Below are 18,859 nucleotides of genomic sequence, written 5' to 3'. Positions count from 1 at the left end.
TTGGAGCATTGAACCTAAACTTCCACATTTTTTTGTTTATTGGGAAGCTGCAGTTCGCGCTCTTACCACTAAGTCACTTGCTGTGGTTCACGAACCCTTTTGTCACAGTAAGTTCATATACTTTTTCTTTGTTTCCTCAATCGAAGAAAGGGTTAAAATTTTCTCGTTTAGTATTAGATGGTTGAATTGAATTGAATTGGATAAAACACTACTTTTAAGGTACGTTAAAGTAAGAAATGAAATATTGAACTAACTTGAAAGTAGGAGATGAAATACAAAAGCCCTCTAGAGAAAAAAAAAACGTTGTTGCCTAAAGAGTAAAAGAAAGAAACCCTCTCTAGTGGGATTAGTGGTAGCCCCTCTCTTTTCTTCCCTCTTCTTTCTTCTCTCCCCTTCCATCTCCATGGAGTGATCTTCCTTGTTTCTCTATCTTGAATAGGGAACAGACAGTGGTAAGCCCCCAATCCCCAATTTTCAATGATGGTGGACCTGAGCTTAGTCTCATATTGGGTTCTTGGTTCCCATCCTTTTTTTTTTCTGATCACCTCTTGGAGTTTTTAGGTTGTTGCACCAGATAACTTCCAAATTTATCTCAAATCCTGAACCCTAAACCCTAACAACTACTTAGCTCTCCTTCTAAAGTCTTAGTAAGATTTATTTTGTCGAAATAGACTGCAACTCTAGCAAGTTTGGAATACTTCTTAAATAACACGCAATGACATAGTTTATTCTTATAACCCTGAATAATCAAACAATCATTCTGCCACTTATGTTTTGAGAATTGTCACTTCGATGAGACAGTTTTTCTGCCATGAGGAACGTTAACGTTTTTGAGGAACGTTAACGTTTTTGAGGAACGAGGCGAATTAGCATGGACGTTTTCCCAATGTCTCATCTCGATCCTCGTACAAGACAAGTATGATAAGTAAGTGCGATATATCCTAACTTTCAAAATGTTGCTCCAAACACATTCCTCTGATCTAGCTAAAGTAACGAGACCATATAGTAACTGGAAACATGCCTACAAGGATAGACGTACCTAACAAACGTCTAGCAATTTTAGTCATGCAAAGGTCGTCGTACGAATGTTTGCCCGATGACTATTCAAATTATGTCGGGCAAATAATGTTTACCCGATGAAAACTTTCTTCTTGCGTAAAATGCATTGACTAACTTGGGACAACGAACCGAACTTGTACCATTGCATACGCCACCCTAACAATGTACTGCCGAAACTCCTACTCTTGTTGGCACGCAGCTTCTTCCCAAGCTTTTCTCGCTAACACATGGTATCTAACTCCATCTCCACCTATTGTAGTTTAGAAGACGTCCCGCTTGGAGGCTGACAACTAGATGAAGAACCCCCAAGGTCCTAAACCCAACCCACTCCTAGGTCGCGGAGCTCTCAGCCTTTTGGTCTTCCAACCTAGTCCATCATCAACTCTGGAGGCACATCCAGATGAAGTGTCAGCTACTCTAGTAGCGTGTTCGGTTGCTGCTAGCAGAGGTTGGTGAGGTACTCGTCTTTCTTTGCGACATAGAAGCCTACAAAAAAAAAAACCAATTAAATTTATCAATATTATTTTAAAATTTGTAAGTGTAATGTAATTTTGAAATTAATTTTTTTGAACGAAATACTTAAATAAATGTTGTCAGCCACCTAGTTGCCATAATTGGCATGTGTATCCCCCAATCGTCGACTTTTGGAAAGTAAGGGGCTGAGAACCAGAGTGTTGGATTACCCTTATTCGTCGTCGATTTTCGTTGTGAATAAAAAATTTAATTAATTTCAAAAGAACTTAAATTAAAAAACAAAAAATTGAAATGAAATTTTAAAAACATACCAAAAATTATGGGCTATGAAAATCATTGGGAGTTAGTGCCACTCGTCTATCCTTTCCATAAACTTATGGGGTGGATCAATCATAACATTAGGCGGAGATGCACAAGTCTGATAGTACATGAACAATACCCAACACTTCCAAGTCGATCTAAAAGTTTACCTGAAACAAACAAAACAAGTGTATTAATTTAAAAATACAATAAATAAGTAAAAGTACAATAAAGCACACTAACCAAGATCTCTCTCTTTATCGCCTACTGCACCTAGGGCGCTAGCTTCCTCCATGTAGGTGAGCATAAGTCACTTAGGCCATCTCCAACCGATGGCTGGCCAGAGGGCTCGTTTTAGCCCTTTGGCCCTCCAAGATTCTCCAAGATATTAATATTTTAATGAACAGTATATGGCAATATTTGCCTCCAATTGAGGGCCAGAAGGCCAAAGGGCTCGTTTTATCCCTTTCACAAAAAATCGTCTCCAACCGAGGGCCAAAGGGCCATAAGGCCAAACATAATTTATTATTTAAAAACTACAACTTAAATATTGTTTCATATTATTTAATGTTGTTTCATGTTACTTAATTTAATTTAATGTTGTATAATGGCTTAGGAAGTTATAGGAAAAAAAATAGAATTTAAAAAAAATATGAAACAAATTTTGTGAAATAGAAGTTATAGAAAAAAATGGAATTTAAAAAAAATATGAAACAAATTTTGTGAAATAGAAGTTATAGGAAAAAAATGGAATTTAAAAAAAATATGAAACAAATTTTGTGAATATAAGTTATAGGAAAAAATGAAGGAAATTATTGAAAAAATATTGAAGGAAATTATTGAAAAATTGAAACAAGTATTATAGATGAAGGAAATATTGGAAATTATATTGAAGGAAATATTGAGAAATATATTGAAGGAAATATTGAAAAATATTGAAGAAGGAAATATTGCAAATGAAGTGAAGAATTGAAAGAACTTCACCATATTTATAGAAGAAAATAAATGTTTAAATTAAAAAAAAAACCCAACGGCTAGCTACAAAGCTAGCCGTTATATTAAAAAAAAAAAATTCAAACTATTAGTGTCGGTTATAACCGACACTAATAGTAAATAAAAAACAAATTTTGCCTATGAATACCTATTACTGTCGGTTATAACCGATAACAATAGGAAAACTATCAAAAAAAAAAAAAAAAATAGCCAGCCCTTCAGCCCTCTCCGATTCCATGGGGCCCTCCCAGATTTCCGAGTCCTCAAGCCTAACCCTCGGTTGGAGACGGTTTTAGAGCTATTTTCGGCCCTCTGGCCCTCTGGACCCTTCGGTTGGAGATGGCCTTAGTGCAGATGACGACTCTCATGTCATGAGTCAACAAGCTGTTGACTTTGACGTCCACCGCCGATGTCTTTGGTCGTAAACGACCAGGACTTTGGCTTGCGTTATGCTAGTGATTTGGTTTGAGGACAAGCCTCTACAGTGAGCCTCCCTCGGGGGCATGGCACCGAATGGGCATCGACTTCCACGACGTCACCACAAGTGCTGGGGCTAGCAAAGCACCGGGCCATTTTTGGTTTTGAATACATCGGGTAAATCGAGCTCCCGGACCAATGAAGCTGATGGAGTGGACTCAGTAGTCGACTCGATGATGGTTGCCTGGGTACCTTTGGTCATCGCCAATGGAATATCCCTCATCTCTGTTGCCGGTTCATTCTGACCCGAACGCAGAGCAACGGCCATTGGTGATGAACCACAATGACATAAAAAATTTACAATGAAGAAACACTAATTTAGAAAATTCATATAAATTTCTAAAATTTATAAGATTCCTAGATAATAGAAAAATAATTCACAATAAAGAAACACTAATTTAGAAAATTCATATAAATTTCTAAAATTTATAAGATTCCTTGAAAATAGAAAAACAATTCACAATAAAGAAACACTAATTTAGAAAATTCATATAAAATTTCTAAAATTTATAAGATTCCTAAAAAATAAATAATTCCTAAAATTCCTCTATTATTTCCAATATATCCAATATTTCCTAAAAATTTCTAGTTTTTCAAAAACTTCTTAAAATTTCTAGGAATTAAAATTTTCTAAAATGACGATATTTCATAAAATTCATACAAAATTACAAAACAATTCCTAAAACTCAACACACACACACAAACACAAACTCTACCCGGTTGCCCGTACGCTCCCAGCCTTGTCCCTCCCCACCCCCACCCATTCACACATCACATATAAGTCAAATTCTCAAATTAAAAAAAAAAATTAAAGAGAAAAAATGTGGGGGATAACATACCTTCATTCGAGCTCGAGAGTGAGAGAGAGATGGTGATAGAGAGGGTAAAGTGAAAATTGAGAAATAGCGCGAGGAAGAAGAAGAAGAAGGATCTCTGCCTGTTGTAAAATATCAAACCTTTTCCCAACGAACCAATTCGTAAGGCAATGTTTAAAGAATGTTACACGTGTATTGTAACCTGCTAAATTTGTCAGGCAAAATAACCAATTTATCGGGCAAAGCTTACACAGAAATGTCCCACCAATTTAATTTTTGTAAAAAAAAAAAAATTGGTGGACATTTATACTCAAATTCATGGCATATGATATGTTCCAGGGACGACTTTTGAGTTTCAAGAAGAAAAGACAGTCAACAAATTAAAGTAGAATGATTTTTGAGTTAGAGGGTTATGTAGAATCAAACTCGAGTTCTGGTGGTGTAGCTAAAAATAAGCTTTAATGTTAACACACAATGGAACTTTATAATCAGATCCAATAACACATGTGACATAGTCTTATTGGACTGTGAGCCCCATTTATGTTCCAGGGGGTGGCTTTTTTATTTTTTAGGGAGAAGAGAGAATCCACAAGTCAAAGTAGAATGATTTTTAGTTTCATAGAGTAAAGTGTTTACTTTTGAGTTGCAGGAAGCAAAATGAGATGAAAATCGAGTTCCAGTGGACGTAGTTAAAATAAGTCTTAATTTAGACTCAATTCCTTGAAAATTAAAAGTCCATCACACAAAAATAGTCTTAAGAAATTCTATACTCGATTGTTAAAGATATACCACGCAAACACTACTACTTAATGAACTAGTTGAAGGAAAGCTTTGAACATGTTAAGTTCATGGAGCAACATATATGCATGCATTTAACAATTAAATGGCGGAAGGATGCTTGAATGCACTAAAAAACAAAACTTAGATCAAGAAATATAAACCCTAGCAAATGTGAACCAAAGACTCAACTCAAATTCACAAAGAAAGTTGAGATTTGTTATACCTTTGAAGTTCATCTTTTCCTTGCAAAGGATAATCACCTTAAGTGAAGGCCTTCATCCATCTCCTTGAGTTGGACTCCATAGACTTCTAGCTTTTGACACCAAGGATGATTAAGGCCCAATGTGTTTTAAGTTGTCATACAAATTAAGTTAATGAGCTTGACTATTCAAATCCTATTGGGCTTTGAGGCCCAACACTAACTTAAGGTCTAAAATGAACTTATTCATTTAATTAATTAACATATTAAATAATCCTAGCAATAAAACAATTAAACCAATTAACTGTCCTTACTCAACTCCATTTTATCCATCAATCATTACCTTATACGATGCACAATCCATTACGTTCTAGTTTGCGAGGCAGTAGCAATTAGAACTCTTACTACTGGATTGTGAATTGAAAGTTGCTTTCAATTCTCCCATAGTGATTGTTACTCATAAGAGTTCATAAACCATGAGTGATACTTAGCAGTATGTCATAATTGCCCAAGCTAAGTAGAAGTGGTCGGAGAACTTATTCAATATGTGATTACATTGCAATACAGTCTTTCTCCAAACCAATACTCTTGATCACATTGTTTGGTCGTTAGTTCATTCATGTCTACTATCACAATGTGATTTTCTTGTCTATATAATTACCTTGAAAGTGATTTGGAACATACTTAGTAAATCATATCCATACTTTAGCCAGAGATTTTTAATCATGTCATAGAGTATCCCCTTTGATAGCTTGAAGGTTATGGATCATTTGTTGTGCATTCACATGCCTACATTATTAAGTAGCTTAACCCCAACTATATATGTCGTGGACACTCTCTAATGAAATGCCTTTAACATAGTCAAATATTAAGGATTTAACCATAAGACAAGTATGATTCCTCAAGTCAAAGGACTACTTTGCATTATTCAAACTAGTGACTTCTCACATGACATGAGTATGGGAAGTCCTGGTTGATCGCATTCAGTGGACTCACTCTTTATTAAGCACCTATATATTTGTCTTGGTGTCTTTCATACCAATGATTCAAGACCAGTCACTCTCTAGAGAGAAGACATAGTATGTACTAGTCTATTCGGATTGTCAATCCCAATTGACAATCCTTTGATCAGGAACGTTTAGGATATATATATATATATATATATATATATATATATATATATAAAGGTCTTGTGAGTCTGACTATTTTAGATTACATTTTGTTGTTAATTATATATTCCTTGGGCTTATCATTTAAACGTATAAAAGTTAATGAGACGGCTTTAAATAATAATCTTTGTCCTTACATTATACTGAATTAGTTTAATATGTGAAATGTTGGTAAAGTATGATCTCATAATTGGCTTTAGAACTATTAAAACATTAGAAATGCAGTGCAAAGATACTAAACAAATGACCTTCAAAATGACACCTCTTAAAAGTTTCCTCAAATATATCCCTTCTTAGGCTTATGTTCTCTCAAATGGCCACCATGTGTTGGTGTCCGAGTAGACCTGCCCCTAGGAATTCGTGTCATAATGTTGTTAGTATGCCAACTTGCTCATAGTGGTTTGAAAGTACTATATGAGGAAGCGCTCGACTTTATTGCTAGTAGGAAAATCAGACTATTGAGTGGTCATCTATAGCGTCAGGATAATCTTTTTAATTCTGTTGGGCCTTGGTCTTCTTTCCCTTGGGCCTCTATCTTCCCTTCTTTCTTTGGGCTTTTATTCTTCCTTTGGACTTTTATCTTCATTTCTTCCTTTGAGCCTTAACTGGACTTCTCCCAAGTTTGTACTATTTTAGAGGTCCAAAAGGACCATGTGTTAACATACGTGACATCCACATAAAAAAGAAATTGACAAAAATTAAATATAAAATTGGTAATAAAACTAAACCATAGTGGTAAAATCAACAAAATTGAAACTACAATAATTTTAAAGTGACAATGATGAACCAAATTATCATTTGCGACTTTATCTCAAGTTCAGACTCACAAATCTAAAAAGAAAAGTTGGATGAGTACGTGAATATCATTAAAAACATATCATGTTAGGTTTGCATATCCTAGTAATTTTGCGGAAGGTCTTAAATTCTACTGCCTTCTAAGCTACCAAATTGGAAGTGGTAATTTTTTTTGACAAACGTAATATTTACACTAAGGGGTGTGGGGGAGTGAGTTAAGCCTTACAGTGAACCAGCTACAAGCCTATAATAATGTGGTTCAACTTTACGTTTAGCGAGAATCGAACCTAAGACCTCTCACTTACAAGTAAAGAGGAATAACACTATATAGTAGTACTAAGGGGTAAAATGATAATTAAACTTAGGGATGTGATATCCACACACCCCATTTTACTTCTCACACACATTTTTAATTTTCAACTGTCGGATTGGATTAATTGAAGAAGATCAACGGATAGAAATTATCAAGGGTGTGTGAGAAGTAAAATGGGGTGTATGGATAGTAGCACACCCCTTAAACTAAAGGTTACCAAAAGGTATCCAAAGCTTAAGAAAACAAAACCCCACCAACTAGCTCTTGGTGTACATGCTAGTGTTGTATTCCATAAGAGGTTTCAAGTTTAATTTCAACTTTACCCAATGAAAAGTGAATTCCCATAAACCCCACCAACTAGCTCTTGATCCAGTTTTTTTGTTTTGAATTCCTCGTGTTCATTCACCACCCCCGTACCGTACCCATTTGAAAAATGAAAATTTCTAACAAGCCCAACAGACTCTTGATCCAGTACTCAGTTTTTCCTAATTCTAAAAGAGGTTCTATGTTTACCTGTTGTAATACAAGGTTCCAAACTCCCAACAAACCCCAATTTGGTGTCTTACCTAGTTTTTAAAATTTTTAATGTCCACATGGGGTTAGATTGACATATGACATCCAGTCATTATCTATATGGATGCCACGTCATGCATTAACAGAGGTTTTGAAAAAGTCTAACAAAAGTATGAAAGTGTCCCACAATCCTCACTTTTTTTTTTTTTTTTTTGACAATGTGATGAAAAAAACTTGATGTATAAAAGTTTAAAAACCACGATATGTATAGTAAAGTGAGAATTACCTTAATATTATAATCTAAATCCTTGAATCAAATATAAGATTAATTAACTATGATAGGGGTGGTTTGTTATGGAATCGCAAACTGAAAATGGGATCCCAAATCCAAACCGAAAATTTTCGGGATGAGAATTTGAAGGCCAATCCTGAACTGAAATTTCGTTATTTTCAATTTTCAGGATTCCCGAAATATGTTTTGGTATTTCGGGATGGATCGTGATTGGATTTTGGGTTTTTGGGTTTTTTGGTCGAAATTTGATATTTTTTGGATGTGCAGGCCTAAAATTTTATTTCCTAATTTCGTATCAATTAAAATTTAGGTTTTTTACCTCATATTAATTTGAAATTTCATACTAATTGAAATACCAATTCATTCATAGCACTCATCACTTTGGTATCTGAGATTTGAAATTGATAAAAATGGTCCTTAAGATTGTCTACCGTCAATCATTTTGGTCATTCCATGAAAAAAATATGTTAAATAAGGATCAAAATGACAAAAATACCCTTAATTTAAAAAACAATATGTCAAAATGATTTGATAAAAATTGAAGGTATTTTTGTCATTGTATGCTTATTTAATAGAGATTTTTCACGAAATGATCAAAATGATTAATGGTAGACAATTTCATGCAAACCATCCGACAAGTCTTGACCTTCTGCAATAACAACACCATCATCGCCAGAATTGCGATCACCAGCATATAAAGGCAAACCTCAGGAGTCTCTAATCACAAAACCAGAAGCTGTTTTATAATCTACATTTTCTGTTTTTTCTTTTGGTACATATACCTAGATTAGTAGGCGTATGAGTTTCACTACCCAGTTTTGTAATCTACATTCCAATGAAATCTAACACTAATCTCCCTGCATTTCATATTAAACCTCTGTATAGAGGTCCTTATGTTCTATGGATAGCTGCAACTGCTTCCTTCATATCAATCAAGGCCTCCTCAAAGCACTTTGCGAGAAACACCGGGTCCGGGATGATATCTTTGGCCGCCACAATTTGCATATCTGCTCCTCCAGCATAGCTCATCATGTGCATTGTGAGTGCCTGCATTAACAACCAGCAAAAAAAATTCAAGTTACACGTTTAATCGCTTATCTGCTCCGTTCGACGATCAATATACCTAGAAGAAACTTAAGTGATTTCAGAGAGCTGTTACATGAGGCAGGCTGGAATTATTCACTCTTAGGTAAGTAATTGGGTTGCCTCCAAGTGTGATTTCTTCTTGGGGGCCAAGTACATTCGAGATAGTGAAGGTAGTATGGCAAACAATCCTGTAATTAAGCCAGCTAGCAACCTTTGCTCCGAAGTAGGTCATTACAAAAAGTCCGATTGCGTATGAAAAATGAGCCTCCAGAGATTGCTTCTTCCTGTCAAGCATAGCCTTGGCTCTCCTCAAATAAGCTAAAGGGTCGCCACCGCTTTTATGATAGTAAACCGGTAGGAGCATCATGCCGAATTTGTTACCCCAACCCGACCCCGAATTTTCTTTCATCAAATCGGATAATTCCTAATCAGATTCGTTCAAGTCGAAATTTCAATAATTTCATAAGAAAACATATAAAAGGTTAGAAGTTGCAACATAGAAACAAACCTGCAGTCCAGCTTCCCTTCTTAAATTGACCATGCCTATCCCCGTCATTCGAGTCCCGTCACGCAAACCTGACGAGAAAAGAAGGAACAATTGTGTTCATCCATCTTTTTAATGTTAATTGCACGCGCACTAGATTCAGATTTTAATTACCGTTTGGATCTCGGTGATATAGATATCTTGATAGCCCTGAGGAGATCACCCCTATAAGAACATCATTGATGGTCTGCATTGCATTTTGGCATACAATTCAGTCACAACCTTTGTTGTTTTTTATGTGCAGATGAAGACCTAAGTTTTGTTTACCAAATTTAGAAATATTGGTTCACCAAAAAAAAAAAAAAACATTAGAAATTTTGGCTTTTTTTTTTTTTTTTTAGAGATTTTGTTGGATTAGATGTTAGATTAGCACGAAAGAGGTTCATCCAGCCACATTCTAATTGAATTAATAAAAACAAAACAAGAAGCATTTAAAATCAATTACCGCATCTGGAACAGAGTTCTTGATTAGCTTCATGTCCTGAAGCCGGAACCGAGCAGTGGCCAGCTTCCTCGGCCAGAGCTCAACCCCATCGCCGCCGCTAATCTCCGTCTTACCGTCACAAACCCACAAGCTCCTCATCACAAACTCCACAACAAATATCAAGCTAAACCACATCATACCCCAAAACCCATTCACCATAGCCCACCAACCCTTTTCCTTACTCGCTCTGTTTCTCTTCCCAGGAAAAGTCGGGATCTTTACTTCGTCCCCAGCTCTTCTGCAACCAGCCACCAATAAGGCCATGAGCGACACGCCGTCGCCCAGGGCGTGGTGGATTCGAACAACGCCGCACTTGTGGGCCATGAGGAGGTGGAATTCCCAGAGCGGCTTGTCGGCGGGGAGGCCGGTGCCGGTGCAGAGCTCGGCCAAGTAGTCGTTGACCGCTGTCTCGTGGTCAACGGGTGATGTGGTGAGGGGTTCGTGGAGGACGATGACGTGGCGGTCGATGTCGACGTGGGTGGTCTTCCGCCAGTGCTCGCGGCCGTCGGAGTCGCGGACGAGGAGGCTGGAGAATCTGGGGTTGGAGAGGAGGGGAGAGTTTTGGAGGGTGGATTTGATTAAGTCGATGTTTATGGGGTTTTGGAATCCGATGGCGCAGTTGATTATTTGGTTCATTTCGGGCTGGAGGAAGAGGCGGCCTGCCGGGGTGACTGGCTCGTCGGCGGAGGGGTCACCGGCTGCCGATGAAGCCATGAGAGAGAAACAGAGGAGAGAGAGAGGAAGAGATAAGGCTTATGTTTGAGCGCCCATAATATCGACGTTAGTGATGGGAATTCGCTCAAATTCTATGACAAAAATCTGAACAGCATCCTTCTCCTTGAAATTTTGGCATAGCCAAATGGAAATATTTCGTTAGTATTAAATGAAATTTCTTTTACTTGTCGCTTTCAATGCTACGTTTTAACTTTTAAATTCAATTTTTCATAATTATTTAGAGATTTATTTTCAATCTTAACTATTCGTATGTATACCAATCGGTGATATATATGCACCATTGAAAAAATTGAACTTTTAGTGCCAAAAACATAGTGCCGGTTTTTTAAGAGCTTTTTTTGTCAAAGGTTTTTAAGAGCTTGTCCGTTAACATTTTGTAAAAGTTTTTCAATTTTTATATAAATAAAAGTGCTTTGGAAAATTATTATTTTAAACAAACTTAGAAAATAAAAAACTTACAAAACGATATTTAACCTAAGTTATGTGAACATCAAAATTGATATTTCCTCTGTTTTCTAAAAATAAATAAAAATTCAAAACAATAGAAAATAAAATATACATCATACAACAAAGAGTTTTATAAAATAAAATTATGTATGTAAGCACCACCGCCGCCACCACCACGCAACATTCTTCACCGCCATCACCTACACCACCATGGCTATCACCACCTCCACCATCTCATCATTGTTACCACCACCATCGTCAATGCCACCATATCCTCCATTGTCATACCATCGCCACCTTGGTCACCACCACCTCCACAGTCTCATCATGGTCACCATCGGAACAACTGCCTTTGCCATCGCCACCATGTCCTCCACCCCACTACCACAAGCATCAGCATCACTGTGAATGCAAATTTTCGCCTTTTCTTGATTGACGAATCTACACTTGCAAAATAATAACACCTAAGATTAAGGCCAAAAGCCTCATGCGCCTATGATGAATGGGGGGCTTTGGCCGAAGAATCTCCGATGCCAAAGTTAGAATTTTATGAAGAATGTGTTTGAGTGTGTGGGAAGCAAAAAACCTCTTTAGGGGTAGCTAAAACCTCTCCAAATTTTGGAGATAAATGGAGTATTTGTAGGAGAAAGGGAGGAGATGGGTCGGCCTTCTAGGGTTTAGAGGTGGCCAGCCATATGGTGGAATTTGGATGAGAATATTCTAAGATATTTGTGTAAATAAATATCTTAGAATAATTACTTAAATATCATAAATAAATGGGATTAGGATAACTTACCTGAAATAAGGCTTATCTGATTAGCAATGTATTTATGATAAGGATAAGAATAAGGGATTATTCTATCATAAATACCTTTGACTTTTCCTACAGGCAGGGGTGCCTTGAGCAGTCATTGATCTCTGCTTGCTCTACCTTAGCTGCCTATGGTGAATGAGGCTGCTCCCTGCTCATTTAATATGGGCAATCGTGTCTTTCTTGAGAAATAATTCACGTGTCAGCTCCATGATTTTTGAGATTATTTTTTGCTCCACAAATGCCCCCACACCTGCTGGGTTGCTTGCACGAAAGGGCAGGAGGTGTAGAAATCCAAAGTTGTAATGGAGTTTGTGTCCGAATTTGATGTAATTGCCACCAAAACCTATTTAAGTTTGCGTCAAGCATGGGGTTAAATAAATTTGGCATGCAATTAAAACCCCGCAAGAAAGAGAGAAAGCCAGAGGATATTTGTTCCCCCTTCCCTAGCAATCTTCTTGATGTGAAAATATATAAGCACTCAAATTAAACCTTTTTGTTGTCAAATTGTAGTATAAATGCAAGTAGGGATCATTCTAAACCGGGGATTATGAGGGCTTGCTAAAACCTCTAAACTGACTCAAAAACATAAAAACAAAGTTAAAAACGTTTGAATAGACTCAAAGGACTCAAAACAGGTTCACAAGACTCAAAACAACTTAAAAACACTCAAAACTGCCTAAAAACACCAACTAGGCAGTTTCTGACTCTAAACACAACTTTGGACAAATTTAGGGTTTTGGCTTGACTCAAAACACTCAAAAACACAAACAAAACAGATTTTAAACACTTTGAAACAAGAAAGTAAAGAGGGGGTTTGTTTTGGACGAATTTAAAATAAAAACAAGTAATTAAAACTTAAGACAGGTTTTGGACGAATTTGGTTGAATTAGATGGATGATAGGCTAGCTAGAGGTTCTTTCTCCACACATGACATGTATGCAAACGAATTAATTTCTAGTTACTCCTTCATTGAATTATGAACGGCAATGTCCCAAATTAACCGTGACATCACTAGTTAACCCTCAGATTTTCCTTGTATTATTGGATTGGATGACATCATTCAACAACCCAAAGCATTCTTCAAAAGTTCCCTACATGACATCATAATAGAGATACAATCAAAGATCATTACGTTCAATGAAAATCATAAGCATTGACAAAGCACTTGCAACTATGACATCATGTCATTCATGCTAGGAATTAAACTTAACGCGATCATGACTAGCGACCTTCACTACATATGAATATAAGTTTGTAACGATTATGTGAAACTCCCTTATACTCTAGCATCAGATTTATGCATGCTAATTAAGTGTCGACCCTCAATCAACAAACACAAATAAGTTATCAATCAAACAGTTAAGCTAATTGCATTCACGATTCAAGAATTCATAACTGGAATTTATCAACTCATATTGCACACATAATCATGGCTTTGAAATCACCCCTAGCTAAGTAGGGATTTAGCCACTCATGTTTCCAGCAAAACGAAAGGAAAAGAAATTAAACATTGTAAATATAGAACGAATTACATCTAGAATGCTCCAACAATCAAGCTCGAACATCCAAGAGTCCTTCCTTCTTTCTTCTTGCTGCGGCACAAAGGTGGATAAAGTGTATAAGATGTGTTTAGGGGTCAGGAAGGTGGTCTAGGGTGAATGGGCTACGGCAAGGATGTTTGTGTATGGCCTCTGGTGGTGTATGGGTGTGGCTAGATGTATATAATGGTGAATGCTTGAAGGATGCGGCTAATGATGGTATAAAAAGGCTCCCAAACTCGGCAAGGGTTCAGAAAAGGGTTTTAAATACTTAATTAATTTGTCCCACAATTGAATAGGTAAGAAAGAATCAGAATTTAAAGAGAAATAGGTAACAAAGATGCGGCACAATATAGGAAAGGTATTTAAGGTAAGAATTTAAGAGAGAAAAGGGAAGGAAGGTGCGGCTTCTTGTTTGAATAAAAGGGAATGTGGTTTTAGGTTAGAAAATAGGCAAGAACCAACCTCCTTGTGCGGCAAGAAAGGAAGATCCTCCAAGATGGTGCGGCATGGACTTTAGGGAAGGTTTAGGGCTTCTAGAATATGTAATTAAATGTCTTAACATATTTTGGAATCCTTTTGTGGCTGGAACATAGGTGAGGAAGGATTAGGAAATTTCCAAGTCAAGAATAGAAACTTTCAAGAATGGAAACCTCCAAGAATAGAAACTTCCAACTTTAGACACTTTGGCTTCCAATTCTGAACCCTTTGTTCTTCATTTTCATTTCTTCATTTCTTTCATCTCATTATTCATTCCTAGCCTCCTTTGATCTTCAATTTCGTCCATCTCCCTTGTTCCATTCATAAGCTATCCATTCCATTCTCAAAACTGCTCCAAAAAGCTCTAAAATGCACTTCTTTGCCTCTTTAACCCTTTGGACCTACAAACACACGAAAATGGCTTGAAATACTAATTTAACTAAGAAATAACAACCTAAATGCACAAGAACAAGCTAATAAGTCGCATAAATATTCTCCTATCACTTCTTCACTTGCTCGTGCAAAGAATTGTGTTTCATTGCTTTTCTTATTCTCCAAGGTAAGAAAAAATTAATTTTCTCTTTCTTCTTGATTTTTCGGACCCTCGAGGCTAAATTTTTGTTTGACGGGGGTCAAGAAAGTGGCAAAAAGTGTAGTCGTGGGCTGTTGTGCTGCTACTGCCATAGCAATTGGGTCGACTTGGCACGCTGCTAGGGCTGGCGCAGATGAGTCGGCTCGGTGCGTTAGGCTAGGTACGGAGGAGGAAGGTCGGCGCTGGGCTTGGGCTTATGCGCTACTCGGCTTGGGCCTTAGGCTGCTGGACTTATGCTCGTGCAATATTGAGAGATGTGGGAGAGAGAGGGAGGCACGAGGGCCCCAACCCCTTTCCAGGTGAATTGGGCCACAAGGCCATTTGAGTAGAGGGTGATAAGAGGCGTTAGGTCTCCAACCTATTAGGTTGAGAGAGAAAGACCTGGCGTGATGGGTCCGTGGGGCAGCCAGCTGGGTTGCAGCCTGATGCGTTGCTCCATGCAATAATTTTTTTCTTCGAGCAGTCTTCCAATAATTTTTCCTTATGCTGTTGTAGGATTTTCGAACATGACTTCCTCGAGCCACAAGAATGATGAATTTATTCCGCCGTTGCATTGTCAGGGCTGATCTGCAAGTAAACTAGGCTACTTTAGGGTTGCTCATGTCAAGGTAGGTTCCGATGAGCAGTTCAGGGACTTCCTCGAGATGTTTAAGCATGTAATTCCGTCTGGGTTTCACGTGAAGAAGGCCAAGGATGGTAGGGTGGTAGGGTTCTACAACTTAAGTGGGTTCTTTGACTTGGACTTGACTGCTGACAAGTTTTGGTACTTCTTTGACATAGGTCACATCGATGGTGTTGGGTAGCTGAGGACCCGCCATAGGTTATTCGATCACTCAAGCAAATGGGGATCATGACTGGTCTAGGGAGACCCTTGAGACCAGCAAAGAGTGGGAATCTGACTCTTCGCTTAGATTGCGCATTTCGACTGCCTTCATCGATGGTAAGAAAGCTGCATTATATTTTTGCTAAGCTGCCTTTTGATTTGTCATCCTCCGTTTATGTAGATTTGAAATTTGGTTCAACTCCCAAAACTTTTTCAGACATAAATAAGGTGCGCATCGCTTTGAGGATCCTTGCTAAATACCGTGAATGGCGTTGGCTGCTCAGTCCTCTTTGTAGCGAGAAAGGTGGGTTACCCTCATTAGAAGAGATTAGGAGGATCAAGGGTGAGGGTGAGGCGTTTGCTCGTCTGATCGCCATTGTGGAGCCTACTGCAAGGGAAGGCGGGAGAAAGAGATCTTCATCGCCTGCTGGAGAGTCGTCGATAGAGAAAAAGTCGAAGACTTCCTCTGCTATTCGCGGGGGTTCGTCCACTGCTGAAAGGCTTATTATTGACTTGACTTCTTCTAATGGGAAGAAAGAGGCTGCTCCAAGGATTGCTAGACCAGTTGTTGACAGGATTATGCAGTGGAGGAGTTCTGTCGTGCCCCTTATGACTACTTTTATTCTAAGGCAGCCTTCCGTGCCTAAGTCTGATTTGATTCTAGAGGTGCGTGCAACGATGAAGAGCAAAGATGGTGATTCCACAACCAAGGCAATGCTAAGGCTGGCCCCTCATGTTAAGAAAAAAATGTCTACCTGAATGAGCAGCTGTGATCAACCTGCTAAACCAGCCTTAGGGGAGTTTTTCGAGATCCATGCGCTATTAAAACCTGATTTGCTTAAGGACATGGAGGCATGTGCTAACTTTGTTAATGGCGTGAGTAAAGTTGTTTACTCTAGTTTCTTTATGATGTATGAAACTCAGTCGCGAAGGGGTTCCCTACTTGCTATAATGCAGAAATCTATAATCTTGGCAGTCTAGTACACTCGTATAGAGCAGGATGACGCCAAGGCTGTTAGGGAAATAGCGGCAGCCATGGTAGCAAAGGCTTGCTTAGCTGCTGATAAAATTAAAGAGTTGGAGTCTGAACTTGCCTTTTTGAAGGGATTTGATGTCTGCCTCTACTGCTCAACAGCTTGAGATCGCTCGCCAAGATATCAGTGACTTGAATGCTCAGCTTGACGTGATCTGGGGGAAGTATGGTGTTGTAGAGAAGGAGATTGAAGTCCAAGCGTTGCTAGTACAAGACCTTGAGTGTGCTATTTTAGAATTTTGGTATGCCCGTGATGCCAAGGATGTAAAGCTACTCGCCATGCATAATGACGTTGTCCGACTCAAGAAGGTCGTCAGTAGACTTAAGTCCAAGGAAGTGGAGCTGCAAAGAGCGTTGTCTGCCAGGGAGAACTTGAAGAAGGAACTAGATGAGTTGCAGAATGCTCGTACTGACCTGATTGAGGAAAATAAACAGCTAATGAGCGAGAAGTCTACTCTTGAGGTTGTCCTTGCCCAAGGTCAAGTTGACTTCTACAAGTTTGGCTATATTGATCATTTCATTGGCATGGCATATGACTATGCCTTCTCTGATAAGGACCTCGAGCTTTTTGCTACTTCTTCTAAGGATATGCTTAAGTTTTCCTTCAAGAGCGTCGTTGGTGGAGCAGCTTAGGATCGAGTTGCCTAGGTAGGTGCACCCGAAGGCGGTGCTGCCCAGGTAGGGGCGGTTGATGACAGTGCTGCCTGAGATGGGGTAGTTGTAGGTGAAACGCATAAAGTTGATGCTGCTGGGAGCGATGCGTGTTGGAAATGTGCCCTAAAGCCAATCATATGATGATACATTACTGACATTTCACATGTTAAACTAATCTAGTTTAATATAAAGGATAAAAATATTGTTTGAAGCCGTTCCATATAAATGTTATATGCTTAAACGATAAGTCCAAAGAATATGTAATTGGGAGAATGTGATCTAAAAAAGTTAGATTCATGAGATGATTCTCTTTCGTATACATATCCTAAATGTTCCTGATCATAGGATTACCAATTGGGCATTAATAGTCCGTTAAGATCAATACGTGCTACGTATTTTCTTAGGGAGAATGACTGGTCTTGAGTCATTAGTATGGCTGACATCAAGACAAGCATGTAGGTGCTAAATGAAGAATGAGTCCACTGAACACGATCAATAAGGAGTTCTAATACTTATGTCACATGAGAATTCATGGTTGGGATAATGCAAAGTAGTTATTTGACTTGAGGCATCATAGTTGTCTTGTGGTTAGGTCCTTGATATTTGACTATATCAAAGTCACTCCGTCAGAGGGTGTCCATGACATTGTTGGGGTCAAGCCACTTAGCCATGAAGGCAAGTGAATGCACAACAAGGGATCTCTAACCTTCAAACCGTTTGAGGGAGAATACTCTATGATATGATTAAGAATCTCTGGCCAGAGTATGAATGAGATTTAGGAAGTCGTTCCAAATCATGTTCAAAGTAATCATATAAGTAAAAGAATCACATTGGATAGTAGACATGAATACAATATCAACCCAAACAATGTGGTCAAGATTACTGTATTAGAGAAAGACCGTATTGCATTATAATCCTAAACTGAAAAGGTTTTCCACCTCTTCTGATTAGCTTGAGTAGCCATGATATACTGCTAGGTGTCACTCATGGTTTGTGGAAGCCCTAAAGGTGTATAATCACTAAAGGGATAATTGAAAGTAAGTTTCAATTCACAATCGATTTGAAGAGTTCTAATCGCCCACTGCCTCACTAAAAAGAACCTAATGGATCGTACACCGAGTAAGGTAGAGATTGAAGAAACCACGGAGATGAGTAAGGATAATTAAATGGTTTAATTGTTTATGGCTATGATTAATTAATATGTTAATTAATCAAACAAATAAGTTCGTTATAGACCTCAGGTTAGTTTTGGGCCTCAAGGCCCAATGGGATTTGAATATCAAGCCCATTAACATAAGTTGTATGACAACTTAGTGACTAAAAACTTGAAAGGGCCCAAAAGCCCAAAGGCACAAGGAGGCCGACCATATAGAGAAGGAAATGGGTTTTGGTTCTTTTTGGTCACTTAATTGAAGGGACTATATAAAGGACTTTATAACATTTTTCATCA

General features: G+C 38.1%; 1 protein-coding gene and 1 long non-coding RNA gene across 3 annotated transcripts; both read right to left on the bottom strand.

The window, feature by feature from the left end:
• Positions 1-1,022: 1,022 nt before the first annotated feature.
• Positions 1,023-4,290, bottom strand: LOC126624058 (uncharacterized). Of its 2 annotated transcripts, none has more exons than XR_007623976.1 (3): positions 4,143-4,290; positions 1,845-2,003; positions 1,023-1,545 (listed from the first exon to the last, which is right to left on the bottom strand). It is a non-coding gene; the product is annotated as an uncharacterized LOC126624058 (long non-coding RNA). The 2 variants fall into 2 exon arrangements; XR_007623977.1 differs by lacking the exon at positions 4,143-4,290 and adding an exon at positions 2,077-2,478.
• A 4,584-nt stretch (positions 4,291-8,874) lies between these two features.
• On the bottom strand, positions 8,875-11,148 carry LOC126623614 (wax ester synthase/diacylglycerol acyltransferase 11-like). The gene is made up of 5 exons (XM_050292563.1): positions 10,255-11,148; positions 9,924-9,996; positions 9,774-9,841; positions 9,339-9,689; positions 8,875-9,226 (listed from the first exon to the last, which is right to left on the bottom strand). The coding sequence occupies exons 1-5, from the start codon at positions 11,005-11,007 to the stop codon at positions 9,071-9,073; spliced, it is 1,401 nt and encodes a 466-aa protein (XP_050148520.1). The 5' UTR covers positions 11,008-11,148; the 3' UTR covers positions 8,875-9,070.
• Positions 11,149-18,859: the final 7,711 nt, after the last annotated feature.

The sequence above is a fragment of the Malus sylvestris genome, chromosome 5 (genome assembly GCF_916048215.2).
Source record: "Malus sylvestris chromosome 5, drMalSylv7.2, whole genome shotgun sequence".
In the NCBI taxonomy this organism is placed as follows: domain Eukaryota; kingdom Viridiplantae; phylum Streptophyta; class Magnoliopsida; order Rosales; family Rosaceae; genus Malus; species Malus sylvestris.
The sequence above is the reverse complement of the archived record's forward strand: the minus strand, read 5'-3'. Positions and strand labels throughout refer to the sequence as shown.